This window comes from Punica granatum, chromosome 2 (genome assembly GCF_007655135.1).
Source record: "Punica granatum isolate Tunisia-2019 chromosome 2, ASM765513v2, whole genome shotgun sequence".
NCBI classification, from domain to species: domain Eukaryota; kingdom Viridiplantae; phylum Streptophyta; class Magnoliopsida; order Myrtales; family Lythraceae; genus Punica; species Punica granatum.
In genome coordinates this window covers 44,483,726-44,502,408 of record NC_045128.1, presented here as the reverse complement: position 1 = coordinate 44,502,408, position 18,683 = coordinate 44,483,726, and the positions used below count along the sequence as shown (strand labels likewise).

The window sequence follows — 18,683 nt, the reverse complement described above, 5'->3', positions numbered from 1 at the left end:
ATTTACATCAATTCCGTTCCCGACTTTGCACATTTGCATCAATTTAGTCCTTACCTTGAATGTTATATCAAATTGGTCCTCCACTTTGCACGGTTACATCAATTTAGTCCCTGACTTTACGCAGTTACATCAATTAGTGGTACAGTTGCATCAATTTGGTCCTTTTTTTGGGTGGATACATCGATTTGATCCCAATGCGACATCAATTTGATCCCCTGCCACATCAATTTGGTCATGCCGTTAAGTTTTAATGGTTACAGTGTTAAACGGTGGAAAATATTACATCAATTTGGTCATCGTGCTACATCAAATTAGTCCATGGACCATTTTTTAACAGATCTAACTAAACTCCCACCCATTTGCTATATCAATTTAGTCCCTGGATAATTTTTTAACAGATCTAACTAAAACTCTAGTCCATTTGCTACATCAATTTAGTCAATGCACCATTTTTTAACACAGTGAACTGAACTCCCACCTTCCTTCCTCCTTCCCCCAACAAAACAAAGCCATCTTGGCCTACTGGATGGTTCAAAGCAAATGGATTGCAAATGGAATGAAGAAAAAAACTTACCAAAATGAAATGAAATTAGAAAAATGACTATATTATTATTATAGACAAAAATGGCTACACAAAAGATATAGACAGGGGCAAAGCAACAACCCATCTATTACACAAAAATGACTAGTTTGCCAAAAATGTCTACACAAAAAGTATAGACAGAGACAATATCTTCGGTGATGTAACATGTATCCAACCCAAGATGATGAGCTTCTGTAAAAGGTACAGTAGCAATTTGGAACAACCCAAAATGATGAGCTTCTGCAATCTGCAGTTCAGTTAGGTGGAGGTCCCCTTGGTTGGAAATATGTTGCAAATCTAGCGGCGGTTCTAGAACTTGTAGCTTCCATGGTATGTGCTGTGATGGAACCTCACTGGAGGGGCTATCATTTGGTTGGAAAAAGGAGGCCTCAACAAATGTGGGCATCTAATATTAAGGAAAGTAAATTAATTCGTGGCATTTATAAAAATTCAAATGTACGAATGAAAACAAAAGTACATGTGATGGTTGTGCATCAGATAGAACAAACTGAGATGGTTGTGATGGTTGGGGTGGAGCAAATTTAAGTGATATATTCATTTCTTCTGCTGTAAATTCCATATTCTCATTCATTTCCACTTGAACATTCAGATTCTCTACTTCAGCTAGCCCAAAACCACTTGGAGCACCACCTGAAGCAGAAGCATCATGCCCGTCCTTTTTCCCCTTAGCAACTGGTTGTTCAGTATATTTTCTCTTGATGTGCCCCATTTCTCCACACATGCCACACCTTGGATCATTCAACTGTCTCTTTAACTTGTGAAGGTTAGCCTTATCCTCTGGAATCTTCTTCCTCTACTTCTTGGGTCTTCCTGGTTGTCTCTTCATCTTTGGAGGAAGAACATGGTCATCAGGAGTCATCTCCCAATAATCTTGGCCACTGATGGGATATATGCAGGGTTCATAAGCTTTCTCTGTGACCTCTTTCCTTAAGAGATGATTGACAAACTCCTTTGGCCTCTAGCTATTGTACAGCATGGCAGCAATGGTATGCTTGCATGATATGCCAGTCAAGTCCCATACTCTACAAGAACAACTATGCGCCTTCATATCAACAGCACACTTAGAGAACGGTGAACATGTTATCTCAAACTGTGACATGTGAGGATCCCCTACCCACAATGGAACCCAACCATTAGAGTTCTTGTTGTGTTCCTCTAATATTGCCTGAACTTTGGGGCAGAGAAATCTATTATATTTGCCCAATAAAGTCTGGCATCTTATTTTCTTCCTTGTGATGTACTCTCTCACCCTTTCAACTAAGGTTAGTATAGGCTTACCCCTCACTTTTAATAGTTCTTTGTTGAATTGCTCACACATATTGCTGGTTAATGCATCATATTTACAAACAGTATCAAAAACTGACATTGACCATCTGCTTGAATCAATTGTCCTTAGATACTCTACAGCTGTTTGGTTGATCATTCGAAGAGCATTCATGCACTGCGTGAACCTTTGTAGAGTTGTTGTTTTGGCACAATTCCAGAATGCTCTCCGTAGTTCACCACCATTGCACTTAGCATGCTTGGTCATGTTTGCCCAGATATGCCTGTTGCAAAATCTGTGGGGTATACCATCACATACTTCTTTGATTGCAATATCCAAACCCTGCAATGTTCAAAAAGACAATCAATACACAATTTTAAAAGATGTAACTGATGCAACAATGCAATACACAATCATTAAACTCACCTTTTGCATGTCAGAGATGAAAGTATATTTCTTATCTATTGGATCTCCCACATCAAAGATGAGGTTTTGAAGAAACCATTTCCAGCTTTCTGTGCACTCCACTTCAACTACAGCATATGCAATGATAAAGAATGAATTGTTTCCATCCTGGCTTATGACTGAAAGAAGTTGGTCACCATAATAACACTTTAGGAAGTATCCATCTAACCCAATGATGGGTCTACAGCCTTCTTGGAAACCCCTCTTACATGCTTTTAAGCAAATGTATAGCCTCTCAAACTCATGTGTCTCTAGTTCGACTTGCAATAATACAGTCGAACCAGGGTTGGATCTTAAAATCTCATGGGCATAATCTCTCAGCATTGCATACTACTCCCTTTCTTCACCTTCACACTTTTGCTTGGCCAACTTGGTGGCCTTGAAAACCATTGCATCATGCAACTTCACCTGGTAAGTGTGATTGAATAACTCAAATACTTGTTGTGCAGACATGTTTGGCTGGGTCCTTAACCTGGGAATTAACTTCTATGCAACCCACTCCCTTGTTGCCAGCTTGTTCTCGATCCTTTTTCCACAAGTGTGTCAGGATCATATGTCATCACTTGATAGGTATTTGTCTTTTTATTCAAAACACAATATATTTTCCATTGGCAGCCATGGTCTCCCATCTTCTTAACACAGTATGCTCTTACTCTTGCCTTATCATTGTTCATAAAATTCACTTCCCTCCCTACTGCAATGTTGGTGTTTCTCATAGCCATCTTGAAGATATCAAGATTTTCAAACTCCAATCCAACAGTAATTTCCTCAGTTCGATTGTCTTCAGCATTGTACATTGGAAACTTATCATTTTCCTCATCTGAATCCCCAGCCAATGACTCAAGTTCTTCACTTTTATAGCCATCAGATAGCCTGTCATCCATTGATGGTGTCTCCTCAACATCATTAGCTACACTTGCTAGTGGACTTGCAGGAGATGCAGGTGTTGTATAATCATGATCAGCTGTAACATCTGTTTGTATTATCATCTTAAACATGTCCTTACTTTTGTAACTTGACCTCTTGTGTTTTGAGACCTCTTGGACTTTCTCCTTACCCTTCTTCATAGTTATTACTTTGCTTGCTTCTACAGTAGCATTGGCACATTGCATCTCCTCAAACTCCATATCATCATCTTCCTCATCCCAGTCCCTTACTTCAGGCCCCATCCTTTCCATCTCCTCTTCCTATCTCCTCTTCTCTGTAGCTTCTTATTTCATCCTTTCAATCTTTTCTTGCTTTCTCTTCCATGCAGCTTCTTGCTCCCTTCTCTCAGCCTCAACCCTCTCCAATTCTCTAATCTCCTCTTCATTGAGTTCTAAAGGATTATCCACTTGGATATGCTCATAGTACAAGTGGAGTTCAGTCTGATCTTGCAAGACACTGATCAAGTATCTAGCATCAAGGTCAGACTTGAAATTGTTTATGGCCAAATCAATTGTCTTAAATGTAGGATCCCTATAATGGCAGCTAGTAGGTGCAGTTCTATAGACATCAGACAGGAAATCACAGACCCCAACTACTGTGATTGTATCTATATCTACATTTCTTATGATGTCTACATCACCACCCTCATAACCCAACTTGGGTTCCCCAACAAACTTCCCTCCATGATACAGATAAACATCGACTGTTTTCCTCATGTGCAAACTGTAAAAAAAAAAAAAAACAAAGATTTTCTTGTGTTTTCAAAAAGCCATTATACAAAGAAATCATTTTTAACATGTACAAACACCACATACACCAAGACATGGAAATATCACCACATTACAACATGATCGACCCACTAAAATATCATCTTTATGAAAATGCACATACCCAGCAATGTCAAAACATGATGATGATGATCAAAACCTCTAAAAAATCTACTCATTTTAAAACCCACATTTCACCGAAAAATACAGACTGCGAAAGTTACCTGGGTATACAGACAAACTTATGGTTATCGTTTTCCATAGTGCTCGTTTGAGCCTTCTCTTGATGATCACCTCACTGGAACTTGGAGATGATGCGCTTCGCACTTGAAGAAAGACAAGGCACAGAGAGAGAGAGAGACAGATAGAGAGAGAGAGAGAGAGAGAGCAGAGGAAGAAGATGAAACGTCTTCGAACGGGCGGGAAAAGGGAAAGGGAATGACGATGTAATCAACATTAAGGATGTAAGTGACGTAACGAACATCATTTAATTTCTATGTTACATCAATTTGCCCACGCGTTACATCAATTCAGTCCCTCAAGAAATTAACGGAACGGTGATGCTGTCTATCCCTCAGCCACTCGGACTATATTGATGTAATCGGGGATCGATCTGATGTAACGCCAAAAATTGGGGACTTGTGCTGCAAATGACAGGGACTAAATTGATGTAATCGTGTAAAGTCAGGGACTAATTTGATGTAATCGTGCAAAGTCGGGGACGAAATTGATGTAAAAAATAAGCCGGGGACGAAATTGATGCAACGTGTGAAAGTCAGGGACGAAATGGCCACCGGTGACAAGGCCAGGCTTGGCTAGGAGTATCTTGGGAGGGGGAGGAGCTGGGGATGGAACTGATGAACCGCCAGGACCTGTCATATTCAGCACTTTCAGGATTCGGCTTCTTCTTTTGGTTTCCACTTTCTCTCATCTGCGTCCTATTGTTCAGTATTTATTTATTTTTATTTACATATAAACAAAATAAATTTATATTATAAATAAATATATATATATATAAAATGAAACGTATCACGTGTCCTTGTACCCATGAGGTCGACACGCGTCCCTTTTCTTTTTCACTTTTTAATTTTCTTTTATCTTTTTATGATTTTGTTCTTTTTTTTAAATTCATTTTATAATTTTTCCTCTATTTTCACAATTTTCAAACCCGAATAGGTACCGCATGATCTGGCTGATCCGTTATGCCAAAAGGGATCCTTGTTGTCATAAGGCTGACACATGTCCCCTTTCTTTTCTTTACATTTTTAAAATTTTCTTTTATAAAATTTATTATTTTTTAATTCATTTTTTAGTCTTTTTATAATTTTCCTTTTATTTCCACTATTTCCAAATCCGGCTCGAATAGGATGCGACATCATCTGGCTGTCTCATTATGCCAAATAATACTGTCATTATAGTCGGACGACTTATTTCCAAAAATTATGTCTCCCCAAATTTTATTTAGAAAATTTAGGAAAAAAATTGCATTAAAAGTACTAAATATACGATTTAAGAAATATGATTTTTTTTCGAAATGTTAGTTTGCGCATGCGAAACATTTTCACATCTTTTTTAGAACCTTTAAAATAGGTCCATTGTTAGCTGGGAACAAGTAGGGTGAGTTTTCCCACCTGCATAGACCCGCCCTTGCTTTCTTCTTCTTTTTCTTCTCCTATAATTTAAGTTTTTTTATTTAATTTCAATATATAAATTCTTATTTTCTCCCGTGTGCACCATGTGATATGCGAAAGCCAAACAAGTCTGATTAATCTATGTTCGAGCGAGGTCGATCTACTAAAGGATAAAATTTTCCGTCGATTTTCTCCAATCACAAGCATCAACTCTCCTAAAACCCGCCTATGTTAGTGAAAACTCTATTATTACCAATTTTAGTAATCTCTTTTTTGTTTGTGACTCTAGAAATGTTGTTATTTTACATTAAAACGCAAAGTTATACTAACATGTTGACAGAGACTAATTTTCGCCTAAGTATTGACTTGGCTATTACGATGACATGTTTCTACTAATTATCGAACCCCTACTGTAAATAAGGCTTATCTACTTAAATTTAGTGAGCCATGTAAGGCCTTTTATATAGTGAGTTAGTGATCATGGTTTTCTAATCATAATTATTAATAATTAAAATTAAGATTGTCATTAGGGGTGTAAAAGGGTAGGACGGTTGGTGTTTTAATTAAAAATTTCTAAGAGAAATATTAGTTTTTAAATGGTAGGAAATATTAATTAGTACAATCTTTTAAAATATCCAGATCGTTTACTATCAATCAAGAGCTCATATTTTTTCATGTATAAGTAGTTTTATCATTGGCTTTAGTTATATTTAAAACATTACACGAAAGAGTATAACCGAAAAATTAATGAAAATTTTTTCCAACCCACGGCATCGCGCTAGTGTTGAACCCTAATTTAAACATTAAACTAGGTTGTTGAACCATACGTTGCATGGATTTTGTTCAAAAAATTCATAATGAGAAATTAGGTATGAAAATAATAATTGATAGGGGAATTTACCTAAAATGGTTCATGGTTTACCCGTTTTGTCAAATCTAGCCTATACTTTTTTTGTCAAATCTATCACATGGTTTACTTTTTGCATCAAATCTATCCCGGCGTTATCTTTTCCGTCGACATCTAATGGTCGTGCTGACGTGGTGCCCACATGGCAAGTGTGGCCCACTATCCCTCCACGTGCCACGTCAGCACGGCCGTTAGATGTTGACAGAAAATATAACTTCGGGATAAATTTGATGCAAAAAGTAAATCATGGGATATATCTGACAAAAAAAAGCATGGGATAGATTTGACAAAACGGGTAAATCATGAGCCATTTTAGGTAAAAACTCCTAATTGATATGGATTAGAAAGTTTGAATATGGTAAATTTTATAGTACAATGATATATATTTAATTCGAGAATTATAAGTAAAGATTTTTTGACACAATTATTGTTTCAATTATTAATAAATTTTTTAATGAAATAGTTTTAAAAAATTATGTTAAGTCAAAATCATCATTTTTTTTTTCAGTAAAAGAGTAGTAATTATAAAGCCTTTAAACTTTTAAACTTTTATATTCTCTTACATGGTTGTTAGAATCACAAGTCAACACATAGATTCGTACGATTCTACGATCCTATGGGTGGCTAGTGATCCCAATTTCACCAGAGGGGATTGAAATTGCAAAATCAATTATGAACAAGAAAGTATGTTATATATATGTGTGTGTGTGTGTTTTTTTTAGGGATAATTACGCCATTTAACCTAACGTTTGAAGAAATTTTTAGTTCTAGCCCAAACTTAATTTTTTACTTGAGATATCCCAACATTGACGCGTTAGTTTCACATCTAGCCCGACGCTAACTTTCCATCCAAAATTGACGGAATTGCACACGTGGCACGTTAATTTTGTAACGTTGCTTACATGTGTTACAAAATTAACATGTCACGTGTGCAATTCCGTCAATTTTGGACGGAAAGTTAGCGTCAGGTTAGATGTGAAACCAACAAGTCAACGTTGGGATATCTAAGGTAAAAAATCAAGTTTGGACTAGAACTAAGAATTTCTTCAAATGTTAGGCTATATAGTGCAATTAATCTTTTTTTTTATTATAGGTAGAATCGTACGATTCACGATCCGATTCTACAATCCACGATTCCACGAACCCCATCGATCTTAAGTAGGATTTCGATTCTGACAACCTTCTTCTCTTATGCATTTTTCTTATATATTAAGTGTTCATGAATTTGAATAAATTTAATTGATTTTAATAATTTATCTAATGAACAATTTCTCTTTTCTCTTATTCGTTAGGGTGGAGTTAACTTTAAATGTTATATATAGATAGACGTATATATAATTTGCATTAATGGGGTTGTGACAAATCAATTTAAAAAATATAATGCTTAATTATTAAAATATAACACCTGTTTGATACAAATTTTAATTACAGATTAACATTCTATCCATATATTATTACGAAATTTACTATTATGATCCTATTTATTGTTCAATTGTAAAGTTTATATCTATGTATGTAGATTCCATTACACGAGGGCCGTGGTAGTCCTGTTCTTTTATGGCCGCAGTACTCACAAAAGATCATTGACCGAGCGATTGTTTTGTTTTATTTTATTAATTAATGGCGATGACAAAAGCAATTATTTCGTTTTATTTTATTAATTAATGGCGAAAAAAGAAAAAGGGGGATATGGGCCCAAAAGTCACTTTGGGGTCCGAAGAAGAAGCTAGGCCGCTCTGTCGATTCTTCGAGTTGATGAGAAACTTTACTCGTATACAACCCCAGCCCACGCCAGCCCATTATAAGCGACTCTTTTACGGCACGTTTAGTAGTTAGTAACGGAATTGACGTGAAATATAATTCATAGAAAAATGAATTCAGAATTGGTGAAGAATGTATGGGTAGAAAATAATTAAAGAGTCTTCTTCAATCATGAAATAAACAGATAATCAAAGATTATTAACGATGAAAAGATCAAAATGCCATCAACATAACACAGTTTTATAGTATCCAGATTGTCTGATAGTCATTGCATGATAAGGAAAAGTAATTCCACAGTGGACCAGAGTGAGGCTTAATCTGAAAATCTTTGCTGCAGAAACGGCATAATCCCGTACCGTAGCTACTTGTATAAATAATTGAATCTTTATATCTTATAGAAGAACTAAATTGCGGTAGCACATAGGTTACTAACCTCGTGGAGGTAGCAACTCCGAAGATGGCCACTCGAATGAATCGCATGCTATAAGTGCTCCTCAAGCACAAGTCATCCGCGATCTCCTTGGAGTTCGCATTCGACGTGTACCCCCTGATGTGGCAAAAGTTGGCATTATTCGCTGTGCTCGAACCTCACCCACGCTCACACTATAATGGAAGTCATTTTTACTGTGTACACTGTCACTGATCATAATTCACTAATGGGTAAGGATATTATGACAACATGTCATGGTGACATGATTAGTACTCCATTTGGAAGGTGTACTGCTCCCTTTGAGAAGGATAATACTTCTTTTAAATGATCGGTACAATGAAGAATTTTTAAAAGTACTATGCAAGTACAATACTTTTTAAAAGAAGTACTACATATTTCCAAGGGAATACCATGTCAACATGACATGGTCTTATGACATCCTTTGCCTTCACTAATATATGTTACTGTTAGTGGAATTCTCTACTTACGATAATGTAGTTGCACTTTCAGTTAATAAATAGGTCCCGTACGCAAAGTATATAATTGATTGCGCAGAACAAATTGCGCTGGGATTACATTACACTACATCGCCAAGAATTAATTAAGAATAGGTACGTGGTACAACACTCTCAATTGAACCGTGGTGCAGGTGGAACTTTGATCATCATCAGTTGTTGATCTCTGTTCTTGAATACCCAGCAACGTACATCTAATTACATATGATATATGACAACATTAAAATTGCAATGCTGCTCATTGGATATAGACCATAGGCGAAGAAGACTAGAAAGGATTGGGCCGGCCAGTGTAGGGCTCGTTAAAGCGACTGCCGAAAGATATCAAATGATTGATCTAATTATAAGGGAGTGGAGGAGGCAGCAGCTGCAGCAAGCTTTGCCCTGAGGTCTTTCCTTAATATCTTGCCGGAGGGGGACTTGGGAATCGCATGAACAAAGTACACTTTGTACAGTCGCTTGTAGAACACCACCTGCATATGCATATGCATCCATTGCGCGCGCTTCACTCATCGGCAAGAAACAGCATATATAGCGCGTAGTGGCATGCATTGGAGAAAAGCAGGACTGGAGACCGGATTGAAGTTTAAACTGGGAGGGGCTATAAGTTTCATATATATATATATATTATATGTATATATGCGTGTGTATATTACATAAATAAAAGTCAATCCTGGGGAGCTAGACATGAGCTTGAATATATACACACAACCGGAGATATATATACATACCTGCTTAGCTACGAATTGTTTAATAGCCTCTTCCGTCACTTCCATACCCTTTGAGCACACAACAAATGCTACAGGGACTTCGCCAGCTGCTTCGTCCTTTTGCCTATAGTGTTGTATATATTGGCACAGGCACAGAGGAGACGTAAGGTCATGCATAATCAGTCTGCATCTTACTATATATGAATTAATGAATTCTATATATTTCTATCTAGCTAGCTAGTCAAAGAGGAAACACACACACACACACACACACATATATATATAAAAGACCATATATATACATAAACTAATTAATCATACGTACGGGACAACAGCCGCATCGGCAATGGATGCATGGCTCAAAAGAAGGGCTTCGAGCTCAGCTGGCGGCACCTGCATGCAAAGGAAGATCAATCATGAGAGCGAGGAGAGGAGAGGTGACTTCTCTGAAATAATTTGAATTCAACCGAAAATTGACAGAGATATATACGTACGCACGTGTACAATACTGAAGGGGGGGGGGGGGGGGGGGGGGGGGGGGGGGGGGGGGGGGGGGGGGGGTGGGGTCGGGGAAATCATTAAAAAAGAAGAAGAAAGGGGGGTATATATACCTGGAATCCTTTGAATTTGATGATCTCCTTCACCCTGTCTACAATGAACACTTCGTCGTCCTCATCCACATAGCCAATATCCCCCGTGTGTAGCCATCCCTCCACATCGATGGTCCTGGCTGTTGCCTCTGGGTCGTTCAGATATCCTGTATTGAGTTGCATGCATGCATCAACATTACAAATTATTTTCACAATACACATTACAATATCAGCACTCTCCATCCCGCTTATATACATATATATATGTATATATATCTGTGTGTGTGTAAAAATACGTGCCTTTCATAATCTGTTGGCCTCGAATACAAATTTCACCGGATTGGTTGTATCCTAGAGAGGAGCCGGTTACCGGATCAATGACCTTGAGCTCCGCATTCCTGACAACAGTGCCGCATGAACCCGACTTGGTCGGGAATGGCTGCTTTGCAAAGCCTAGGCACATCGAGAGCACTGGACCTGCCTCTGTCATTCCATATCCCTGCACATATATATAAAAATTTATAGGACAACTAATACAGATTAATCATTATTATTTAATTTCTGGACGAGCGCACACACGCACATATATGTTATGCCTTTCCGTAACAAATTAAGTAGTTAATTAAGTTAATGAAGTTAGGCGAAAAATTTATGTACTTGCACTAGTTTTTTGCCAGTGCTATGCACGGGTATTTGACTAGAGAGGTTATTTAAGGGATTTTGAAAAAAAAATTGACAACATATATTCTTAAATTGAAAAAATTCAAACATTAGCTCATACAATAACAAATTAAAGATAATTCAAAGTGAATTATAATACTATATGGATGAACAAAATGATATTACTTAAAAACATATTGCTTTTTCTTGAATATCGAATTCTAAAAAATTTTAATATATATTTTTCATGTATTTTGCAACAAAAAAATGCAAATAATCTATCATCATTAATTCCTTTTGCAAATTCATACTTTTAAAAATCTATTATAATCTTAGTGGGTCAACTCGACTCGACTGGATTAGTCGAAATCCAATTGGGCTTCCTGATACTATGATTCACATCGAAAATGTTTTTAAATAGATTTATCTTTTACTATTTCAAAAGTAATCAATATTTGAACATAGTTTTTATGTATCCAAATTTTTTTTAATTACTAATTACAGAGAAATTTTTTTAATAGATATGTAATAATTAATAAAAATTTATATTTTTCCAAATCAATTTTGAGAAATTTTTTCTCTCAAAATCAAGAATGTGCTTGCATATTAAAATCAATAAGTATTTAATAATTTATATGCATTTACTAATTTAATCATAATGGTATATACATTTACAATTACGCCACTAGTTATTATATTGTATTCAACTTCAATTTTTTATATATATATATAAATCGATTGCCTCCTTTCCCGCTGCTAAGGGAGAGCAAGAAACAAAATCAAATGATTGTTTTTTAATCAGCGCCCCCTTTTGGTAGGCTTTTTTCCGGGTGATTAAGTGATAATTAATTTTTCAGCTTGATTCATTTATTACTATAATAAAGAGAAAGAGAACCTTCATCTGAATTATTAAGAATTTCTCATTCTCAAGAAATCAATTATCAATTATATTTTAAGGTTTTTGGATTCGCAAGTAAAAATAATTTTAATTTTCTTCTAGGTAATTAATCCATGCACAATATTACGTCTATTTATAACTTGTCATTTCCCCTCTAATGAAAAAAAAAAAGAATGGGCAATAGCAGTTTTTTTTTAAGAAAATTAGTTTATGCACCAAAAAGAAATAGTTTTACTTTTGTCGCGTAATAATATTTTCTTAAAATCATACTCACTTAGGGATGGATCCGCGGACCTCCCATAAGATTTTCCACTCCTTAAAAAAAATTATATACAATTCTTCAACTTTTAATGAAATTTATAATATTCACCTCCCTTAATTTGGAAAAACTATCTTATTATTCGCTCCGTCAAGGATCTCGCCTCCTAAGTCCAAACTCTGAGACCAACCCTGTATTCACTCATTTTTTGGTGTAATCATATCCACTCGTTTTCTGCTCCTAATTTTGGGGGCGCAATGCCGAATTTTTCTACTAATTTATGTGAATTCATCATGATACTATAAATGTTTAATATGAATCGGTTTTTATTCCAAGATTTATTTTTTAAGGAAGTAATGGAAAAAAAAATGATGGTAGTTTGGAGGTCGGACGCCACTCCTTGGAAGCATAAATTTTCATGTAACTTTGCTTCTATTTATAGGGTAGAGTACTTAAGAAGAATCGTTAGAAGAAATAAAGCAAGTCATCGCATTTTTTTTTACAAAATATTTTTGTCATCTCTTTACATATACATAGTGCGGATGTGTCCTACTAGTATTTTTTTAATGATTGAAAGAGCACGCATCATACTGACCGGGCTGACATGGGTACGGTTGGAAAGTATGGTTTGTATATAGAGAATATTGGAATTTTTCCTAAATTAGTAAAATGGTTGTTTTATTAACAAAATTTTATTTAATGTATAAAATTTAATAAATGGGCGGCCGTAAGGTTAGATATGGATTGAATTAGGTAGGTATAGCTGCCTCATTAATGTGGTGATATTGTATCCAGTAGAGGTGTAAGGGCTGGGGTCGGCACCCACCTATAATTACACCTCCCAATATAAATTCAACTGTAATTGAAGGGTTGACCAACGTGTTGAGCTAAGGGTTTTACCATTAGGCTTACGTGGTGTAACTCTCGCGCCTGACTTTTCTATATTATAATTGATTGATTTTGATGAGTTTTTTTTTAAAAAAATTTCAACAAAATTTTTAACTTTTCAAGTAAATAATATGGATGAAATTGGAATGTCAATTCAATGTAGAACTAAAAGTTTCGTGATCTGGGTATGCGGGACACTCTCCTCTCGCTTCCTAACTTTTATATATTCGTTAAAGGAGTTCTTATCAACAATAAAGATAACTTTTAATTTTTCAAAAAGAAAAGTAATCTATTATTATATACAAATAATATGAACAAATAATGTTCGTCGAACATGACAAAAAGAAAATATTGTAAAAGTTCGTTGAACTAGAATCAAAAGTCATTTTGACGTGAAGTTGATGGGTTCATAGTTTAGATTACATAGCGCATTCTTCCACTCCTTAACTTTTATATATTATAATTAGTTGATTTCCGTGCGTATAACTCTTTGTCAATATTTGTATTACCCAAATAGATAATTAGCACATATGGTGATATCCGAATAAATATAGATAGAAACAATGATGTTAAAACTATATATTCTATTGACTATACATAATAAATATTATAACTTGTGAATGAAAGTCAAAGAATTAAAAATCTTGATCAATGACAAATAAATGCATATGCTAGTCTTATGAAAATTAAATTGCATATATAGTAAATAAAAGATAATAAGCATGTAATACATATAGGTACATAGGAAAAGTGAGCGATATGGGTAGGTTATGGGAAAAATCATAGTGAATAGAAGGATGATATATAAAATGAACTTTAATTTTTAATCTTTTAATTATTATTCTTGTAATGCGTTCAGTATTTAAATTAATTATTTAGAGAGCTCTTGACTTTTTAAAAAATTCTTTAATTATATATTACTACATATAAAGAATATAAACATACTTCCAATAGATGTTGAATATAATCCAAATAAAATGCAATAAAAATTTATTTAACAGCAATTGAAAGTCAATTGACATTGTAGCTATAGTTTGGATGGGAGTTGGGCCCATCAATATTAACTCCCAAGTCCCAATTGAACAAATTTCAAATCCAAACTAAGCAAGCATCACCATCAAAGGTAGATTATCTTATTAATTTGTAAAATTAGTGCAGCATTAACTAACATACAATTCTTATATATATACACTTGTTTATATATATTTCCACTGGATAGATTGTTCGATTTTTTGAGAAATAGTTATGTTGTATAGTGTTATTATATATCTTAATTTATTTGTGTGGAAAAAAGAAAAAAAATGTTAATTTTTCTTCGCGATTCTCTATCATTTTTGAAACTTCAATTGGTCTCATAATTTTTCCACTTTCAGTCTCCAAAAAACCAAAATCATGGACAAATGATTTTTCATACTCCTAAATGGTTTTAGGGTGATTCTTTTGTTCCAAAAAAATCGGTCTAAACTAAACGAGGATGAAAATATTTTGAAAAAAAATCACCCGTACCCACCTGTTTTTAACCCTACCGCATACATATATAGCATCATATCTTTGCACATATAAGATACTAATAAACTAACTTTTTCTTTTCGGTAGTAATAATAAACTAATTAACTTTTTGGGTGAACTACTAATAACCAAAAATATCATGACATCATCACAAACATAATAAATAAATAAATACATAAATACATAAATAAGACTAATAAATAATTCTAAATTGAAGACTCGCATGCATTAATCGATCCATGGATTTTAGGATCGTATTATCGGGTGATTTCTTGGGAGGGAATATCATATCAATCAAATAATAATAATAATAGTAAAATATAAATGATAAAAGAAAGAAAGAAAGAAAGAAAACCCGACGGACGACGTAGGTACGTACCTGACCAAGAACTGCTTGAGGGACGCGGGTGCGTAAAGCATCCTCGAGGTCCTTCGCGAGAGGGGCGGCCCCAGAGAGGACGAGCCTGAGGGAGCTGAGGTCGAACCCCTCCACCACGGGGTTCTTGGCCAGGGCCAGCACGAGGGGCGGCACCACCGCCGCCACCGACACCCTGTGCCTCTGTATCAGCTCCAGCAACGCCCCTATCTCGAACTTGTGCATCAGCAGCACCGCCGCCCCAGCCCTCAGTGAGCACAGCAGCACACTGTTGAGGGAGTAGATGTGGAACAGCGGCAGCAAGCACAGCACCACGTCGTCCCCCCTCAGGTGGAGGTTCGGGTTCTCCCCGTCCACCTGCTGGGCCACGCTGGTGATCAGGCTCCGGTGGGTCAGCACCACCCCCTTGGGTAGCCCCGTGGTGCCCGACGAGAAGGGCAGGGCGACCGGGTCATCAGGGTCGAACTCGAACTCCAACTTCCTGCTGCAGCTGCAGCTGGCGGAATAATAATGTACTACTTCCTGTTCCCAATCAGGCGGTGACTGATCATTGGCCTCGGAGAGGACGGAGAAGTGAAGGCAGCTCTCAGGGGGGTCATCAACCGTGATCACGGTGAAGTCCTTGCCGAGTATGGCGGCAGCACTGCCCCCTTGACGATGACGATGACGATGGCCTCCTACTCCTTCTTCTTCTTCTTCTTCGTGTAATGATAATCTGCTAAAGTGCCCGAGCTTATCGACGAAACTGGATTGGGTAACGATGAGCTTGGCTGCGGAGGCCTTGAACTGCTTGAGGATCTCGGAGGGGGTGTAGAAGGGGTTGGCGGTGGTGGTGACGGCGCCAATCATGGAGGCCCCGATGAAGGTGAAGACGAACTCGGGGCAGTTGGGGAGCAGGATCATGATGACATCCCCACGGGAGATGCCGAGGTTGGAGAGGCCAGCGGCGGTCTTACGGCAGATGAGGTGGGTCTCGGCATAGGTGTAGGACTTGCCGGAGGAGCCGACGATGAGGCAGGGGCGGTCGGCGGAGTCAGGGAGGCTCTGGAAGCAGTAGGCGTGGAGGGGGAGGTGGTTGGGGATGGGGATAGCGGGGAGTTTCGACCGGAAAATGATACCATCGCCACTACTACAACTACCGGCAGCATTAGTGGAACTGGAAGGTGAAGGTGGTGTTGTAGTGTTACCACAGTGAGGAGTGGTATCTGCAGGGGATTCCGGAGAAGGGGCAACAGATATCATCTTTAAATTATATGATGATGATGATGATGATGATGATGATAATGGTGATGGATAATGGTGATGATGGATGAGGATGATCTGTGTGATATATATATATATATATATATATATGTTAATCTGCTGCTGCTGTGATGGCTAGCTAGGTAGGACTGCAGATGAATGAATTCAAATGAAAAGAGCCGGAGGAGGAGGGGGATTGCTTTCCCTTTTCCTTTGGCGGAGAAAAGAGGGAGAGGGAGAGAGAGTTATTAAGAGGAGAGATTGGTAAGTTTGGAAAAGATTAGGGGAGGGATAGAGAAAGGCAATAAATAAAATCATATATTATCAGGCTGGGGGGAGGAGAGAGATGTGTGGGATCGAGACCTGATAGGGGAAAGAGAAGAGGGGGGTTAGGTAGAGAGTATGGGTGTGAGAAGAAGGAGAGATGCATGGGATGGGATGGGATGGGATGGGATGGGATGGGGGTAAGTCGCTAGCTAGCTTGCTAGATAGAATTAATTTCATGCATCAAATTCACATTAATGAATCCATCGAGTTTGAATCTTAGATTAATCGGGAGCTTTTAGATACGAAGTGGTACATGCTGGAAACAAAAATATCTAGTTAGCTAGGCAGGGAATAAGCCGGGAAAATGGGACTAAATTTGTACAAAAAATTAGTCCCATGTACCCATGCTGAATTTATAATCTCATAGTCATGTGGAATAGATTTCGGTTATGGTCGGTCACGCATAAACTCGGAAGAGGAAGGGGGTTGGGGGAGGGGGAGAGAGAGAGAGAGAGGTAGGAGGCATGCGTTCTTACACGCTGCAGCTTCTCCATCTCATCTCTCCTTCAAATTTCTACCTCTCTGCTTCTCTGCTCTAATGTTTGTTTGTTTGTTTTGTCGGTCTGGTATTGGTCCCAACCCAACCCCCAACCTCTGCATCATATGTTTTACCTACCTACTCCCTATTCCGTATCTAGCTTAAGACTCGTAAGCTAAGCTCCATCTCCAATATTGGATCACACACAATACGTTAAACGAGCGGAGTGGAATTATGGAAAGTGATCCCGGGCCCAATAGACCGAAAAGATAGATATCGTCATCATTTTAATTCTTTTGTGATCATTCTATTTTTTTTCTTATGATTTGATTTTCTTTTTTTTCTCCGGCGCAACACGAGACTTATCGGCCTAAAAGAAGATAGACAAAAGATGTATACAATAAAGGGACGCAGTCCACCAGTGAGAATCAGATTTCCAATCTCGTAATTTCAAGTGATACTGCCATATCAAACCCCTTTTTCTAAGTTTTTATAGGTTACGTTTGGTTTCATAATAGGATTTTAAAATCAGATTTTGATTTTGATTTTGAGTGGTATAAATGGGGTCCACCCTTTGACTTTGTATGAGTTATGTTATTTTGTTGTGGAAAAAAGTGGTATAAATAGGGTCCACTTTTTGACTTTGTATTAGTTATTTTGTTTTGTAGTGGATAGAGTTAAGTTAGAATTGTGATTTTAAAATAATATTGGGAAATCAAACAGGCCCCTAATTATTCAATGAGTTACATACACCAAATCTTCATTTCCCACTAAATCAAGCCCGTCGAAATGAATCTATCAAAACAAGAAAATCAAAAATCAAAAATTTAAAAAAAAACAAAAACAAAAGAAGGGGTCAATTTAAGTCCAACAATCAACACCATCTTACTTATATATCTACGAAGGCCATCTCTAATACAATCTTTACTTTTAAACTTTAGCTATAGACCTACACATGTAAAAAAATTATGATATGATATGACATCCAACCGCATGGGTCACAGGGAAAAAAAAGATCAAATAATCTTCAATTAAATTGAGCAAAAGAAATAATTAAAAAGAAAAAAAGAGAAGTCCATTAATATAAATATATGTCCATCTAATTCTCAGCTATTATGTTACATCAAAGTCAAACTGATTGTATATACATAGAACTGGGCCAGAGTTGCTTACAGGCGACAAAGCCCATTTATGTTCATTAATCGGCCGGCCCCCATCCGTTCTCATCCAACAACAGAATAGAGCTTCAAAGTTCAAACCCCGCTCGGCTGGCCCATACATTGACTCGACTCAAACCCTCATCTCGCCGGCTCACGTGTGTGTGTGTGTGTGTGTGTGTGTATACACATTGAAAAAGACCCTTAGTGATGTAACTTTGTGCTTCCAAAACTGCCAATTAAAAAATAAAATTGAAAATTATATATGCGCCCAAATGTGAATAAAAATTATTAATTCATATATTTCTCTAATCACCC

General features: G+C 36.9%; 2 protein-coding genes across 4 annotated transcripts; both read right to left on the bottom strand.

Annotated features, from left to right (window-relative positions):
* Window positions 1–660: 660 nt before the first annotated feature.
* LOC116194318 lies at window positions 661–9,004 on the bottom strand. 2 transcript variants are annotated; one of them, XR_004154400.1, is made up of 2 exons: window positions 8,760–9,004; window positions 661–2,210 (listed from the first exon to the last, which is right to left on the bottom strand). XR_004154400.1 is itself a non-coding variant. In XM_031523108.1 (2 exons), the coding sequence occupies exons 1-2, from the start codon at window positions 2,655–2,657 to the stop codon at window positions 1,563–1,565; spliced, it is 1,011 nt and encodes a 336-aa protein (XP_031378968.1). In that variant the 5' UTR covers window positions 2,658–4,905; the 3' UTR covers window positions 661–1,562. The 2 variants fall into 2 exon arrangements, 1 of the variants encoding a protein (XP_031378968.1); XM_031523108.1 differs by lacking the exon at window positions 8,760–9,004 and adding an exon at window positions 2,295–4,905.
* Window positions 9,005–9,260: 256 nt separating this feature from the next.
* Window positions 9,261–16,760, bottom strand: LOC116196611 (4-coumarate--CoA ligase 2). Of its 2 annotated transcripts, none has more exons than XM_031526422.1 (6): window positions 15,165–16,760; window positions 10,872–11,070; window positions 10,593–10,738; window positions 10,307–10,374; window positions 10,003–10,105; window positions 9,261–9,774 (listed from the first exon to the last, which is right to left on the bottom strand). In XM_031526422.1, the coding sequence occupies exons 1-6, from the start codon at window positions 16,401–16,403 to the stop codon at window positions 9,613–9,615; spliced, it is 1,917 nt and encodes a 638-aa protein (XP_031382282.1). In that variant the 5' UTR covers window positions 16,404–16,760; the 3' UTR covers window positions 9,261–9,612. The 2 variants fall into 2 exon arrangements, with proteins under 2 accessions (XP_031382282.1, XP_031382283.1); XM_031526423.1 differs by having other exon boundaries at window positions 9,261–9,744; window positions 15,165–16,753.
* Between the last annotated feature and the right edge of the window lie 1,923 nt (window positions 16,761–18,683).